Raw genomic sequence first — 18,146 nt, 5'->3', positions numbered from 1 at the left:
GTGTGATCTTAATTGTTTTAGACTGTACATCTCTTATTGTTAATACAATATTTGATCACAAACATACAAAAGAATGAACCTCTGCAGTGTCTGCTTTCAACTAATTTTCCATAAGATAACATTAGTCCGTGTCACAGAGTGCCAAGCTGTTTTCATATAAGTTGGGGATTCCTCTGTGGTCAAGGTGAAAGGCGCAAAGGCGGGACCTTGAGCCCAGGGACGATGCTAACGCTTTGGAGCTTGAAGCTCTTACCTAGCCCCTGGGCACTGAGGATACTTGGTCCACATAAAAATAAAAATAAATAAAAAAGAGGGGAGGGAGGAATTTCTTGGACAAACATGTGACTGCATCAAACAGCCTCTGTCATGGAGAGGCCTTCCTGTTGGTGCAGAGTAGTGTGGGGGGCAGGGATGGGGACTGAGGTGGACGGTGCTTCCAGTCATGCCTACCTGTCCCCTCACACTGCCCTCGCCTCCATCGCAGAAGCTGCCCGAGGGAGGCACTCTCATTCCTGTTGGACAGACGTAACCGCTGGAACACCTGGAGCGGAGATGGAGGAAGAGAGGACAGGAGAGGAAGGAAAAGAGGACATTTACATTCAAATCACACACACACATCATAATGTCTTTCTCCTCAATGGATTGACAAGTAGACGACAGGAAGCTTAAATGACCAGGTCATGATTGGAAGTAGTTGGGAGAGGTCATGTGATTTGCAAGCAGTGAGTTTAGGAAATTTAAATTTAAAATTTAAAAATTAAACTTATGTCATTATCATTGCAAAAGCATTCAAAAACATGGACGAAAAAAAAAAAAAAATTAAAATGTCATGTTCAATTAGCGATTGCAACCTATAGAAAGAGAGAGAGAACAATAGGACATCTTTATCCATCCATCATCTTGAAAGAGGCAATGATCACTGGGCTGGGATTCTCTTGTTAAAGTAGGGCAGTTTTTACTCATGAATCATTCTAATAAACCACACGGATGAATCCGGGGATGGCACTGAGCAATCTCATGAGACATGAGTGGAAACGAGCGAAGCAGTGAAAGGGGGAATCCCTTCTCTGACTGACAGCTTTAACAGCGACTCGTTTCGATAGTCTGTCTATGGACCCTCCAAACATCACCACAAAGTAGATCTCGTGAATTACATAGGGGGCTCGTGTGCAGCGAGCACCTAAAGTGGCTCTTGTTCTATTTCACAGACACTCATGGTCAAATGCACAAAAGTGCACACATGCACAAGCTCATCAGTACAGAGCACATCATCAGTCATCTGCCAGTCAATACCCAGGTAAATCAATCAGACAGGATTTCCAATCTACCCCCGTCAGTGGCGGGCCGTGCCTTTTACACCTAGGCCTTCAGAGCCATCATCCTGAAAATCAAACCGCTTTATAAATAAATAAATAACTTCATGGTGACGTCACGGCTATTGTCATTGGATTAACCATACGATTGCAGCAGTTACAGTAACTTTTAACGAGTGTCATACAATTACATTACACTAATGACACTAAACATGTTGACTAATCCATCAAGAGCATAGGCCAACTAGCCTACTATTACACACTACACAGCTTGACAAGATGCTGCATCACGAAAAGACCCCACGTATTCTAAATCATGACATGAGCAAATAATCAAGAACAAATTCAAAACATCCACAAGTCACTAGCGACTACCGGTCAAGGCAAACACACACACACACACAGATCCCAGCTTAATCACAGACCCTGCGCCAGGATGAAAACTACCTGTCAGATCCTCAGTCTATCAATTTAGTTTCCTTTTTTAGAGCGCTGGACAGTGCAGCAGCTAAGAAAAACAAACATTATTTGCATGTTTTAATACGTTTTAAGCTGGAAAATTGTGCTGGGAAGCAGCGCACTACCGGATCAAACAATGGAGAATGAATAGCAGAACGGACGGCACTGGCAGCGCGTCCTGTGGTCACCGCTCCTAGTAAACACCGGTTTGAAAACCCAGCGTAGCACCACACACGGCAGTGATCGGTTGCAAGTAGGCTAGCAGACATATCCAGCAATACAATTAGCAATGAGCCAACTATAGGCCTACCTTTCATAAGTTGCTGCCTGATTGGAAGTGTGGCATATCGTTTATCCAGCTGGGTCAGAGCGGCTAGCTGCGGTGTTGTTCCACCCTGCTTCACATTGTCCAGCTGTTCTTAAAAGGTCCTTTTCTCAATAAGAAATTCCACAGTAAGTTCGCCATTAAATACAATCCTTCTCCTCTGTAATCCACTGTGTGTTTCGACAAAGTCTCATCTAAAAGATCAAATCAAAAATAGAAGAGATCAACATACTGCCTTCTATCCATGGAAAGTGTCAGCTAGCTAGCGGTAGTTTAAGTAGGCTACTTTCCCTCTCGCTGGACCTTATCATTTCCAGAGGAATGAACATTTCAGACGTGACAGTGGCAGATATGGGTCCCCTCTCAGACCATTCCTGTTTATTTTTTGAGAGTAAAATGCCTGTGCACACAATTGATCAATCAAAAGTAACTCAGTTAAGGAGCTCTTAGACAACTTTAACGGCAAACTTAAGTATTATAGATGCTATTGCGCCCACTAAGATGAAGGTTGTCTCTGGTAAGAAAAGATCTCCTTGGAGAAATGCCCCACAGGTCAGAATAGAAAGAAGAGAGCGCCGTAAAGCAGAACGCAGGTGGCGAAAAACAAATCTCCAGGTTCATTATGACATCTTCAAAGAGAAACTGTGCACGTTTAACTCAGAACTGAGAAATGCAAGGCAGTCTTTCTTTTCTGACATCATCACCAAAAACAACAACAATGCACGTGCCCTGTTTGCTACTGTCGACAGATTAACAAACCCTCCTGTGTCAGTAGCGTCTGAACATCTCTCCACGAGAGCCTGCAATGAATTTGCCTCCTTCTTTACTGAGAAAATTCACAAAATTAGACAAGCTGTCACTGCATCAATACCAAGTTCAACATGTGTTCCCTCTTAAAATCAATTCCAATGCAATGACAGAATTTTATCTTATAAACCACAAAAACCTGGAGGACATTATACAACACCTGAACTCCTCCTCCTGTTGCCTTGACATTCTGCCCACAGGCTTCTTCAAAACAGTTTTTAGCTGTATGGCCTCAGATGTTCTACAAATTGTCAACATGTCCCTTCAGACAGGTGTATTCCCACAGGCCCTGAAAACAGCAGTCATCAAGCCACTCCTAAAAAAGAACAATCTAGATACCTCACTCATGAAAAATTATAGGCTCATATCTAACCTACCATTTTTAAGTAAAATGATTGAAAAAGCTGTTTATCAACAGCTAAATAACTACTTAGCAAAAAACAACTGCTTTGATGTTTTCCAGTCAGGATTTCGACAACACCACAGCACTGAGACTGCTCTGGTTAAGGTCCTCAATGACATCCATTTAAACACAGACAGTGGGAAAAGTTCTGTCTTAGTTTTACTGGATCTCAGTGCCGCTTTTGACACAGTTGACCACAGCATATTACTAGATCGACTAGCAAACTGGGTTGGACTTTCTGGAACTGTACTAAGCTGGTTTGAATCCTACTTAAAGGATAGAGACAAATATTGAATGCGGAGTCCCCCAAGGTTCCATTCTTGGGCCTCTTCTGTTTAACATCAACATGCTCCCACTAGCTCAGATTATGAATAAGAACAAATTATGCAACCATAATTATGCAGACGACACACAAATTTACATTACCATATCACCAGGAGACTACAGTCCGATACAGGCACTGAGTAAGTGCATTGAACAAATCAATAATTGGATGTGCCAACATTTCCTTCAATTAAACAACGACAACACTGAAGTAATTGTCTTTGGTGCCAAAGATGAACAATTAAAAGTCAGCGCACAGCTTACATCCGTTATGTTAGAAACTACACCCCAAGCCAGAAATCTTGGTGTTGTCGTAGACTCCGACTTGAATTTCAAGAAACACATTAAATCAATTAATAAATCAGCCTACTACCACCTAAAAAACATATCAAGAATTAAAGGGCTTATGTCTCAGCAAGATTTAGAAAAACTTATCCATGCATTTATCTTTAGTAGACTTGACTACTGTAACAGTGTCGTTGCTGGCCTTCCAAAAAAATCTATCAGACAGCTTCAGCTAATTCAGAACGCTGCTGCTCGAGTCCTCACTAGGACCAAAAAAGTGGATCACATTACCCCAGTTCTGAGGTCTTTACACTGGCTTCCAGTCACTCAAATAATTGATTTCAAAATACTGATGTTGGTTTATAAAGCACTAAATGGTTTAGGGCCAAAATACATTACTGATATGCTGATACGTTATGAACCGTCCAGAGCACTTAGGTCGTCTGGGACAGGTCTACTTACAGTCCCTAGAGTTAGGACTAAACAAGGAGAAGCAGCTTTTAGTTATTATGCACCAAAAATCTGGAACAAACTCCCAGAAAACTTGAGGTGTGCTGCAACTCTCAGTTCTCTTAAATCGAGTCTGAAGACTTTTTTGTTTCCATTTTCCTTTTATTAGCTTTTAAATGTTTTATAATGTGTTTTATGTATTCTAATCTTGCCTCTGTAAAGCACTTTGAGTAGCCTTGTGTCTGAATTGTGCTATATAAATAAACTTGCCTTGCAAGGCAAGGCAAGTTTTTTTTACCCGGAGACAGCGCAGGGAAATAATCTGATTGGATAAGAGCTCCAATATATATCAGCACAGTGGAGGCAGCACAACCGAAAGAAAAACAATTCAATTACATATTCAGACTTACGTGAACAAACTCTTTAAAATAGATAGAATTAATGAAAACATGTAAATTATATATTTAATAAAAAATATAATAATTTATTAATAATATATAATTTAGTTTTTCTGAAAGTCTTTAGGCCAGCAGAGAAGGCTTTGCTGGCCCTGACGGCCCGCCACTGACCCCCGTCAGTAATACCAGGAACAGGACCAAGCCTTGATGATCCAAACTAGATTAGGAACTGCTAGTTATAATGGGTGCTGTTGATGGGCTGTTAAAGGGCTAAAAACAATTCCCTCATTATCAGAGATGAGTTTCAAAGAACATGGCTGGCATTACTACAGTGTAGGGGAGAACGGGGGAATTTGAGGCATCGGGTAATGTGAGCCACCCCCTGTATCTAGGCAACGGAAAACATTTGTGGTCATGTGAGATATATGTTTTCAAGCCCCTCTCATTTCCCGATGGCCCTGAAAAAGAGGACCTAATGGTGCTGTGGTAAGTAGGGGAGAACGGGGTAATTTGTCACATGGGTTGGATGTCACATTCGTTATATCTCGCCACCAGAGCGCGCTAGCTCTGAAATGTTGATATAAAAAAGGTCCAGAATTGGGATCAGAGGTCACATACATAGACTTCCTTGGAGGAAGACAGCTGCATTTCAGGTGAGAGGATGTTTTGTGTTTTTCATGTCAAATTCAAAATATTTTGCTTCTCAGTATTTTTCTTCTAGGCTTTTACACAATGGGTTTATAACAAAACACTTGTTACCCTCAGAAAGTGTGAAGGGTAAACTATAGTTTAGATTGTGGTTAGCAAGCTAATTAGTTGTCAGATGGTTGTTGGCCTTGATGCTAGCAAGAAATTCAAGTTGGGGTTGGTCGTCAAATTTTTTGGGGGGTTGGTTGTCACATGTTATCTCAAGGCTGCAGCCAGAAAAGGAACCCAATAACGAAAGAAATTGTCAAGCTGTATCCTCACTGACACCCCAGAGAAGGAAAGAATAGAGCAGGAAAAGGCAGCTAGCAAGCAAAAGAAAAAAGGGCAACAAAATCAAAACAACCCAGTGCATCCCAAACTAGACCAGCTGCCAAGGCTACAGAACGTTATGTAGGCCTATTTGTCAACTTGACAATGCAATTAAACATTCAAATTTGGTTCTGCCTCCTTGCCTTCTTTTTAAGATTTTTCCCATTAAGATAACATTGTGACAAACAACCCCATAGTGTGTGACAACCGACCCCTTGATGGGGTTGGTTGTCACAATGTGTCAGAGTGTCTTTGATGGTAAATTACTTCTTCATTACAATAAGTTGGAAAAAAAGAGAGACACACATTTCTAGCCAACACCTTAAGCTTCAATTTAATGTAGGAATGGCTATTGACAGATGTTTTGGTGATGAGCAATTCTCACTAGAGTAAAAAGTGTGCCTACTTACCCCGTTCTCCCCTATGTTTTTTTTCACCAAAATAGGTATTTTGCATGTAAAAGTAAATTTTCTTGCTGTCAACTTAATCAACTGTTGTGCCAAAGCAAATGTATTCACGTAGAAAAACTTCTATCATATGTGTTGATGAACTACCAACATATGAAACCATGTGATGCTGATAACTGAAGATTAGCCTGAAATGCTAAGAGAGGTAGTTTTTTCTCAAATTGTGGTGGTGGGGGAAAGTGAGCCAAATGCTGTGGGGGAAAGTGAGCCACTGTCTCACTTTCCCCCACCATGAGGCACAAGTTAAGTTTAGTCTTAAACATATTTTAATGTAATATTACATGACATATGTTTTATTTTAATGTCATACACATTGTAGAAAAGCCATCATGCCATGTAAATACACCAGGAAGACGACCTGGGGCAACCACACGGAAAGAGCACTTTCTCATCTTTCCCTGTAACCTTCAGGGCTGGAATGTAGAGTAGGCCTAGTTGTAGAGTATGACAGGCTGATGTTATAATCCAGTTGGGTCTTCTCCTGTGTTCTGAGTCCCAGGCTGTTCTTGCTGGTTCTGATTTTCCTATGTATTAACCCCCAGACACAAGCTGGCTCTAAGGGTCCTGTGTTCTGACCCCCAGACTGTGTTCTAATCTAACTGGTTCTATCTTTCATTTGAATCTTATTAAAACCCTTTGAATTATAATATGTTGTATTTGATTTTGTTCAGAGTTACTTTCAAGTGTTTAGAAAATGTGCTTTGCTTAATTGACCAAACCCCATCATTCTTTTACTAGTCCGACATTAGTTCTGGAATGTGTGGCTAGTTTTCAGGATTCTTACTGTTACAATATGTGTTATGGTAGTTTCAGAGTGGAAAAAGTAAGTGGATCAGTTTACCCCACAGCTGGGGTAAAGTGAGCCACATGACAACTTTTTTTAAAACAATCATATTTTCACTGCCCTTTGTCTTGAAAAAATTCTGCTAATGCCCATTTCTAGGAAACATCCTGAATTAATGGGAAATGTGTAAATTTGAGTGATAAATCATTTTAGCTTGCTTAGAGGGGAGCAAATGTAAAAAGTGGCTCAGATTACCCCGTTCTCCCCTACATTTTTCTTACTGTCAACAAATCCATTGAAAATACCAAAAGGAAAAATGTGTTCTGTCTCACAGTACTTTCTGACTTCCATACCCTGCCATGGCAGTCAGTCCAACCCCAGTGGTTCCTACTGAAGGTGTAAATCTTGAAAAACATACCACATATAGTTTAATTTAAAAAAAGAAGATGTTACTCAAACAGGCATATAAAGGCATTTGTTGTGGACTACTTTCAAATGCAGTTTTCTTTACACACATTTGGTGCTCTAGTGACAGGATTCTTTGGAATAATCTGCCATAAGAACATTTAGGATAAATCATTGTCGGCCTCACCTTTTATCCTTCTTATAATTACTGAAAATGATCTGATGTGGAAATTTGATGCACAATTTCTTATATTATTTGTTTGCTGCAACAGTTGTTTCCTGTAACCCCTCCTGTTTTCATCTCTGCTGGTGTTGGAGCTGGGAGTTGAATTAAAGGCACTACGAGTAAGATGGCACGTTGGCGTCCCCTTTGGACAAAAGCGGTAGTATTTTTACGACGCCCGCTGTCGCAAATGCTCGTGCCAGGCGCGCGAGTGTGAACTGAGAAGGGCGCAATATAGTGCATGTACGTGTGTTGAAAGTGTGAGGACTCTTTTCGGCTCCGTGAGAGTGGTTTTGACACTGCATCAACTAATGCCAGTCAGTACACACCTGATTGCAATGAGTTGATGCAGCAGCGTCACCTAACTACCCTCTCTCACGGAGCTGTGTCCTCACAGAAAGCGAATGAAAGAGAGACGGCAGTTTGTATGGATCACGATGAGGTAATGTGTTTGTGTTGTTGATGTAAATAATGACTATTTCAGATAATGGTTATCTGATGATGGTGAAGCAAAGCAAACGTTGTGTTAGTACCAACCGCTCATTCATTTAGGAGTAAACACAGTCTAGTTTCGCTCTCGTGAAATTGTATACACGTTGCTTGGCAACGTCCTCGTCCCGCCCGTAGTCACTCTCTCTTTTCGCTTTTCTTCATTGCATTCTCTTTTTTTCTTTGATGGTTCAGCCTCGTTACCAGTCATTGTGACGACAAATAACTGTCTCAAACAAGGCTCCCGCTCCCCTTCCCTCACCTAGAGGGATAGGCTTCTCAAATCACGCTGCAGCGCCACACTGAAATCTGCAACCAATACGGATATGTGACCATAGAGCCTGCACGAGCGAACCGAAAATCGGACTGGGTGTGCGACCAGACCAAAAGCAGTAATAAAAACTATATAAAAACGTCTTTCTTTGCACTGATGGTCCCGTTTGCTGTTAAAGGTAATTTATGATTATCAGAGGAAACATGAGGCTGTTTAAAAGATATTTAAATGTTACTCGTAGCCGCTTTAAGTAAGCGGTACTTGTAATGCAACATTTTCACTGCCTATTGCCAGGCATACAGTACATTTAGTGAATCGTTCCAAAGTCACATAGCCACAGGCATACACACAGTACACATACACACACAGTACACACACATACACCCACACACACATTACAAACATTACATACTTTGACAAACACACATAGCTGGAATCACATGCACATATCTGGAGAACTGCACACCTGAAAGGGTTCTTATGTCCATGCACACAAACACACATACAGATTGATAGCCTGCCCAAGCACAATACTCAACGACCTAATCCATAATTTACACCTCCCAGCCAGGCTATTCTCTGCACTGGCGCCAGCCGGGAACACCAGCTACTGGAACAGTAGACATGTAGGAACACCATGTCCTTCTGCACTGCATGACTGTACATGGACACAACAACTCCATAATTCTAAGAGAATAACTGTTTAAGAGATTCATAGTTTCTAGCCTGAAAATTAGAATCATTTGTATACTAATCTTCAAAATGTCAATACAAAATCAAGTAAAGATGGTATTGCTGCATTTCAATAAATGGCAAGTATGATGACGCTTGAACATCACACTTGTGTATGTGTCATGGACAATAATTTGCTGTTAAAACAACTTCTCTCCTTTCTGCAGGGTTTTGGAACCTATTAGCAGGGATTTTCTGTAATTCAGCCACAAAAGCTTTAGTCAGGTCAGTCAAGTTCTTCTACATCAAATTTGTGAAACAATTTGTTTATGGATGTCGATGTTAATTCAGGGCAGTAGCTTCCTCGAAGTGTTTACTTCGAGTTGGGAGCACACTAGTGTGTAGTCATTGTATCCTGTAGAATAAAAAATTTGGTTATTGAAACAATGGGGCCTATTGCCCAAACCATGACCAGAATACAACAGGCATTGAACAGTGTGTGGACACATACAACACATACTGTAGTGTCTACTGTCATACACAGACTGATACATGTTTTGTGGGCAAAACCTTATTGTTTTCTTGATCAATCCAATTAAATGTTGTATGCAAATTTTATACACATCCTCAGCAATGTTAATAAATTACCACATATTGGTGCCTCTATAAACTACGCGCTAAAGCTTCCATCATTGGCATAGCACTAACACAAGAAACTAAATCCATACCGGTTGTGTTTTCCAAAGAAGCTAAAACAGTGAGGTCACTAAACTAAAGAATCTATTTATAGAACCATTTCACCCAGACTGGCTGATGGGAGGACAGCGCACAATGGGTGGAAAAGAGAGGGACAGATTTGAGGAAAAAATTTGTGGGTATTTCAGAGAAACTAGCATGATATCTTTGCTCACACATGAGCTTTAACACTGACAAACAGGGTATTCATGCAGAGACACCAAGGCTCTCTATTACTGTCTGTCCTTCTCATCCTTAAAGTGTTGTTATTCTGAAGAGCAAACACGTTGCACAGTCTCTCTCCCAGTTTAAATCTCATTACTTCTGCCTGAACTTTGTCCGAAGGGAAAAACAAAGCATAATAATCGATGTACCATCCAATCCTTTAACTGGCTAAAACAGAACCGTCCGTCCATTCTTTATACGATTAGTCTAGACTGCTGTTTACTACTAACCAGGGGCGTAGGAACGAGTTTAACATTGGGGGGGATACAAGCGAGCGCGCGCTGAGCGTGCGAGCGGAAAATTTTTGCCCTTGCAAGATCTCTGCACCTGCTTTTTGGCACAGCTGGGGGGGGGGGGGTTACCATGATAGCACTACTACCAGAAGCTTTCCACATCAGTATAACAACCATCTGCCACCTTCCATGGAAAGCAAAAATATGACATTTTCAAATTTGCTTTGAAAATAATAAATAGATCAAATATACAGAATAATTTGCATAACACCTGTTGAATCCCTTCACAAAGACACCTCAGAACTTGATGAAATATCACCATATCTATGAATTGAAAATCCACTTATGCAGAAACACTGATATTAAGGAATTTTCCAGACAAAAGTAGTAAAATAACAAGAAAAAAATCCAATGTAAAAAATCAAACAACAATCAGTATATATGATATGCAACAGTGTTTACCGCAGGATTTTTTCCAGCAGCGGTGGCGTGGTCCCTGAACGTCCTAGGGGGGTCCCTTTACACTTGAATGCATTGATCTAGTGCACTTTGAGAGGAGAATATGCACTAATTACTATTCAGATAGATGGGATTATTGGTGTGGCAACTTTGCCTTTTTTTGTCTTTACTTACAGATTTTGACATTTTTGTATAGAAATGAATATTACATAAAATGCCACAACGCAGAAAATGATTTGCACAATGTATTTACAGTTATTGCTTAATGCTTAAACCAGACCTGCAAACTCATAAGAGGTGAAAAAGGTGACAAACACCCGACCCCTCTAGAGACGACTCGGTAAATCAGGGGGGGGTCCTTTATTTGATTTTTTGGGGACATGGAACTAGACAGGGACATTGGGTGCTATAAATGGGAAGAGGTTCAGTAATGTCCAACACAGAACTAGGCCTACTGGTTATTATGAGCAATTGATAAGCAGGACCTAAGACTTTAATTTAAAATAATGTGATATAAATATACAAAGGCCTATAGATACAAATAAAACAAAACTATTCATGAATTTCAAGGGTGTAGGTTGTGATTAAACCTTGGTTTGGGACACATTTTAATGTGGGGGTCTGGGGGTGTTCCCCCATAAATTTTTGAGCATTCAACACTTAATTTCCTGCATTCTGGTGAATTTGTATGCACCAAATATATGTAAAGCAGGTTAATTGACAACATTTAGGTTCCTGGTGACAAAAATAGAATACAATACAATGCAGTAATATCATGCATTCTGTATTGCTTTCAAATATTTATTCTCCTGTATTGTTCAAATATTTGATTTAAACCGTAAGAAAAAAAGGTAATTATTCGTCTCTATCATTGAGAATGTAGTGGCTGGTGGTATTTTACTTGCCTGCAATCTTCTAATATTTAAAAATAATAAAGTGCAAAATGAGGGTATAATCCTCCTTCTGCTTCCTTAAAACTAGTGGTAGTGACTAAGTGTGCAGTGGAGAGAGAAATATAGGCCCTATACCAGGGGTGTCAAACTCATTTTGGTTCGAGGGCCACATACAGCCTCTCTGATCTCAGGTGGGCCGGACTAGTAAAATAATGGCAAAATAACTCCAAATCCCTAACTTTGTTTTTCAGTAATATGCTTTATCACTCAGCCTACATTTGCAACCTACATTATCACGGATCACAAGGGATCTCTGTACCCCCCAGGAAATGTCTTAGTAAAGGTTGCTGCTGGCCATGGGAATAGGAGGTGCGGTGCGAAGCGCCGCAGCAAAAATTTTGGGGGTATTTTGCTCAAAGATGCCAATGTGCACTAATGAAATAAACAACTGTTTATTTGAATACACAAATACAACAGGCACTGACCTTACAGTTGTCCAATTTTGTTTATTATATGTACAGGTACACATTTTGTGCAAACATGCAGACTGTACAAAATACAATTAAATAAAAGTGCAACTTCTACTGTTTTGATTTATTTTTAAATACAGAGGTTATTGGTTGTTTTGGAATTTGTTTTTCCCAATTTAAAACATAAAAATAAAGCAGCATTGAAAATTAGGAAATAAATCTTGTAGGCCTACACTAGCATGCTCCTGCTCGTTTTGCGCACACAGAGCCGCAGACACACCACGCTTGCTAGTACATTAATTGTTCAGCACTAAAAATAAAAATAGTTTTATTTTTATAAAAAAGTAATAAAATAAATGTACTAAAAATAAAAATGTTTTTTTTTTTTTGGTCTTTACTTTGCCATAAAGCACTGGAGGAAACATTAATAGCGGTGAAGCAGGATTGCCATTTACCATTTCCCACGTTGCTAAAATGTGCTTTTTTTATTTAGGCTGCCCCCTAGCGGCAGGAGTGAGCATTTCGGTTATTTCTTTAAAAATTCATAACTCCTCACAGGAATGGGCTAGAGACTTACTTTTTTTTTTGACATACTCAGAAATTTATGCTCTACAGGTCGCGGGCCTGATCAAATCATCTCGCGGGCCGGATCCGGCCCGCGGGCCGTATGTTTGACACCCCTGCCCTATACAGACAGATAGAGGGAAGAAGAGATAGCTTTATTTTATAATTTAGCTTTTTGATTTGTGAGAGTGATCATCGCTGACTTTAGACTGACTGGCGCTGTCTGCTCCGTGAGGCTCGAGCCCATCAGCTGAGCGAACAGCTGTCCGACACGGAGATGAAAAACGAAACTGAAACTTAACTATCCTGTCCTGCCTGGACTGGTGGAGGAGCCAAATATAAATGAATACATATTGTACTAAACTGTAACACAAGTAATGAGTTGTGGAATTTGCACCAGTAGCCTACAGTATAGTCCACATTCGTCGCTCAGCCACTAACTGTTTCGTTAGTGAATGTTCCGCGATCTGTTTGTATGTCTCGAGCCCGGATACACAGAGCCCTGACGGAAAACTGACAGCGCGACTAAAGGGACTCTACAGTGAGCCGCTCCCCTCCGTTAGTTTCTGTTTTCCGCCGAGTCACCCTGCATTCCAATAGTAGTTGCACTTCCCCTTGTTCATTTACCCTCAGCCCTTGGCATGACGTAACAGCATACGTTGCACGGAGGGAACTTGGAGAGGGGAGGGAGACTGGGCGGGGGAGGAGCGGAGGATTTAAATGGAACCCACTTGCCCACTTGCCCTTGCAGTCGCAATGGACCGTCAGTTACATAGGTAAATCTGAATGCAAATAATACAGAATTATAACATTCTGCTAAGGTAGCCTATGTTGCAGAAAGCCATTTCCATAGCATAACAAACATTGAATTTCGACACGGTAACTCAGATTATCAAGATATTGTTACTTACACATGTAAATAGTTTGCTCCGACATATTTTCTTATTTATACTTTCAACCAAAAACATTTGTTTTAAATAGTCCTCTAATTGGCAGCCATCGGTGTTATAGCAGCAATGTGTAAACTGCAATACATTCACTGGATTGTTCGTATGGAAATAGGATAGCCTAATTGAGGCGTTTTGGAATATATTTATATATATATATTTGTCCTGCGGGTGGCCGCGATGTCCCTAAAAGCATACAGTCTACCGGAAAATAAAAGGAGAAGAAGAAGAAGACGAACTGCAATGCACTGTGGGTGATATCCACCTCGGAGTGACCATCCATGTTGACTTGATCACTCAGCCCTCCGAGGGTCTATCTCACGAAGTTCACTTCAGTTTCCAGACTATTGGAACGACACTTAAGATGGCAGCGGGGATTCCCCCGAGGGCAAGTGCCTAGGGCAAGTGAACGAGGGCCTGTTGAACGGGTATTGGAACGTACCCTAAGTTACATTCACCTCCGACGGTGAATGCACTCCCGCCTGAATGCCTAAACTCCCAACCCTGCGCGCTACCTTAAAGGCTCGGTTCGGGGCAAAACAAACACATTTAGGAGGCCGGTGACAAGAAGCTGTGTTGCGCTTTCAAAATAAAAGCATTTTCAAAATCAAATATTTTTCTCCTTGCGGTATAATTTTTTGGGGGGACAAATGCGCCTGTCTCCAATATTGGAGGGGACACGTCCCCCCCGGTTCCTACGCCCTTGCTACTAACTACAGGAGCCCCCACTTCTTCCATCATCTTTTCCCTTTCATTTATCCCATTAGATCTGCTAATCCTACATAAACACAGTCTGGAATGCCGCTAATTGAAAGGTATTCTGGGTCGCAGAGTTGTTTCCATCACCTGAATGAACTCATGGTAATGAACCATTTCCAGACAACACAGCAAATTAGTGAAGTAAAGAACCAAGATAAAATGTGTCTAACATTCCATGTTTCAGTGGTAAAAGTGAGTAGCCACGCTTTCACTAATCAGTTCTGCCCAGAGAAATATCAGACACACGAGAATGAAGATCTGGAGTGTCCTCAAAGGTAATATAACTCTTGGTAAAACATAAGACCAGTACCAACATAGTATCTGACATTTTTAGAAAGGTTTAAAATGGTAGTTGTGTGATGGATTTAGCAACATAAAATCCCAGCAGATGAATAACACAACAATATAAACTGCAGCTGTCATTTGTTGAACTGACTTACTCGAAATACAAGTATACCAGTGTTGGTATGCATGCTTATTTGTAAGTGCATTAGCATATGCTAATCCAAGGACAGCATCAATGGGAACAAGCATGCCTGTTGTCCACAACCAGATGTATTTACTTGACACTGTTCACCTCTTTCAATAATGATTGTATGAAAAAAAATATATACAGTATATTCAATTGACTACATTTTGGTCTATATAATTGTCATAGACTCTTTAACTAAAAGTAATTTTTACTGGAATGAAAACATTTTGGCAGAACATTTTCAACTGTTATATTAACCCAAGAGCTGCAACTTCCTTTCAGAAATGAGATGAAAAAGGGGGATAAAAGTAGCAGTGTCACCAATTCTAGGATCAAACTGCTCACCCCTGACGGGAGGATGGCACATTGTTAATCTGATTCCAGACCAGAGATTTAAGGACAACATAAAATAGGAGACATGGGTAGGTGAAGTCAAGTGATATCTTGCAAAAGCAGTGGTTTTCAAGATTTATTTCTAATCGTCAAATTATTACCAGAATTTTTTATCAAAACACTGTCATTTATTTCCATAAATACAGACAATGATCAGAATCTATTGAATATAAGGAATTCAAGATTTCAATTTTTTTTAACCCACCTTTCAAGTGTTAGTCATTCATACTCAAAAATACTATTTAGGGTGAGTATATTGAGTAGATTGAGTGGAGTTTTTAAATTCAATTAAAAATGTTGACAAAATTAGGACCATTCCTTTCCTGATCCCACACTGGATCTGTGAAAACCACTGCTAATAAGGGTGGAGAGCAGCAAGGAATGACATACACTCACCACATCCCTAAATGTAAACAGGGCCTCCAGTGAGTCCCTATCCCCCCCTCGTTGTTTTTAGAGGGCGGCCCCCGCTCCAAACGGAGAAAAGTTGAGATGACCCCTCTGGAAGATAAAGGAGGAAGTGAGAGCAACACTAAACTCATTTGAATCAAATGGGATGAGAGAGAGAGAGAGAGAGAGAGAGAGAGAGAGAGAGAGCGAGAGAGAGAGAGAGAGAGAGAGAAATGTGGGTATAAGAAGACAGTCCCAATAGTTCACATATTCTGAGAACCGTTTAAAAGGCTATAAGAAAGAGCCCTTAAGCATGGTGTGTTGGCACATCAGTATTCACACACACGCACAAGAAGATCCATGAGGTGAGTCCACCCCTAACAATCGGTCAACCTAAGGATGTGAAGGAACACAGTGTGCCTTCACATCTGTAGTGGCAGTGGCTTATGACTGGTGTGCCCTTAGCTTCTCTGAAACTAGGACACTACAGGCTTTGCTCATTCTTTCATTTCATTCAACAGTGACAGTGACACTCAATCACTGACTGATATGGTCTGTGATCAATCTGAATCAGTTTCCATGTGGCGAAGGGACCAAACAGCACAAGATCTTTTGAATGTAACCTGCATTTTTATTAAGGGACAGCTAGATGAAACCAGTGTAGTGGTGAGGGAACTGTGCAGTTAAGTCTAAATGGCATCATATGTAGATCAATATTTCTAATATAATTTTTCTCATACGCACAACGTGAAGAAGGAGAGCATTATTCTGCATGTTTTGCAGCCTAACAACATGAGGACAGCCCTGATGGCGTTTAAGCCGTCAATGACGGCATGTTGACAGGATGGATAGACCGTAAGTCTTACTTTGTAAGAAATCCAACTAATTGACTGCATTATGTAAAACCATGTTTTTATTTTATTTACCCTATTACTTAAGTGCATGCAAACATGACTAAATATTCCCAGTTATTGGATTATTGTTAGTGACGTGCGGTCAGGGAAGGCAAAAGAGAACACAAATGATAAAATAAAATAAAAATATATATTGATATTTGTCTACTGATTTGTGCTCTAAATGTAATTTATGTAGGGGAGAACGGGGGAATCTGAGGCATCGGGTAATGTGAGCCACCCCCTGTATCAAGGCAACGGAAAACATTTGTGGTCATGTGAGATATATGTTTTCAAGCCCCTCTCATTTCCCCATGGCTCTGAAAGAGAGGACGTCATGGTGCTGTGGTAAGCATGTTTTTTTCACCAAAATAGGTATTTTGCATGTAAAAGTAAATTTTCTTGCTGTCAACTTAATCAACTGTTGTGCCAAAGCAAATGTATTCACGTAGAAAAACTTATATTATATGTGTTGATGAACTACCAACATATGAAACCATGTGATGCTGATAACTGAAGATTAGCCTGAAATGCTAAGAGAGGTAGTTTTTTCTCAAATTGTGGTGTTGGGGGAAAGTGAGCCAAATGCTGTGGGGGAAAGTGAGCCACTGTCTCACTTTCTCCCACCATGAGGCACAAGTTAAGTTTAGTCTTAAACATATTTTAATGTAATATTACATGACATATGTTTTATTTTAATGTCATACACATTGTAGAAAAGCCATCATGCCAAGGAAATACACCAGGAAGACGACCTGGGGCAACCACACGGAAAGAGCACCTTCTCATCTTTCCCTGTAACCTTCAGGGCTGGAATGTAGAGTAGGCCTAGTTGTAGAGTATGACAGGCTGATGTTATAATCCAGATGGGTCTTCTCCTGTGTTCTGAGTCCCAGGCTGTTCTCGCTGGTTCTGATTTTCCTATGCTTTGACCCCAGACACTAGCTGGCTCTAAGGGTCCTGTGTTCTGACCCCCAGACTGTGTTCTAATCTAACTGGTTCTATCTTTCATTTGAATCTTATTAAAACCTTTTGAATTATAATATGTTGTATTTGATTTTGTTCAGAGTTACTTTCAAGTGTTTAGAAAATTTGCTTTGTTTAATTGACCAAACCCCATCATTCTTTTACTAGTCCGACATTAGTTCTGGAATGTGTGGCTAGCTTTCAGGATTCTTACTGTTACAATATGTGTTGTTATGGTAGTTTCAGAGTGGAAAAAGTAAGTGGATCAGTTTACCCCACAGCTGGGGTAAAGTGAGCCACATGACAACTTTTTTTAAAACAATCATATTTTCACTGCCCTTTGTCTTGAAAAAATTCTGCTAATGCCCATTTCTAGGAAACATCCTGAATTAATGGGAAATGTGTAAATTTGAGTGATAAATCATTTTAGCTCGCTTAGAGGGGAGCAAAAATAAAAAGTGGCTCAGATTACCCCATTCTCCCCTACGATTCAAATAATTTAAATAATTTTTATCATCAAAATCGCTGAAAGTGCATATTTCCTGTTCCCCAAGGAGAGATTCGCGAGTTGAGGCAGCGAGCAGTGGGGCATCACTTAGGATTGTGCAAACCCTCAGTTTGCATGCCTTTAGCTTTTTCACCGTTTGTCACC

General features: G+C 40.4%; 1 protein-coding gene across 1 annotated transcript in view; it reads right to left on the bottom strand.

Moving 5' to 3' along the window:
- Positions 1-364: 364 nt before the first annotated feature.
- The window catches only part of myo16 (myosin XVI), a gene marked incomplete at both ends in the record, with an annotated part of 90,997 nt that continues 73,215 nt past the window's right edge, over positions 365-18,146 (bottom strand). The window contains one exon of the mRNA XM_080037585.1: positions 365-541. Coding sequence (XP_079893711.1) covers positions 365-541 — 177 coding nt within the window. The remainder of the gene's footprint in view (positions 542-18,146) is intronic.

Source organism: Ammodytes marinus (assembly GCF_949987685.1).
Source record: "Ammodytes marinus genome assembly, chromosome: 12".
Taxonomy (NCBI): domain Eukaryota; kingdom Metazoa; phylum Chordata; class Actinopteri; order Uranoscopiformes; family Ammodytidae; genus Ammodytes; species Ammodytes marinus.
Note: the sequence above shows the minus strand (reverse complement) of the source record. Positions and strands in the feature narration are given on the sequence as shown.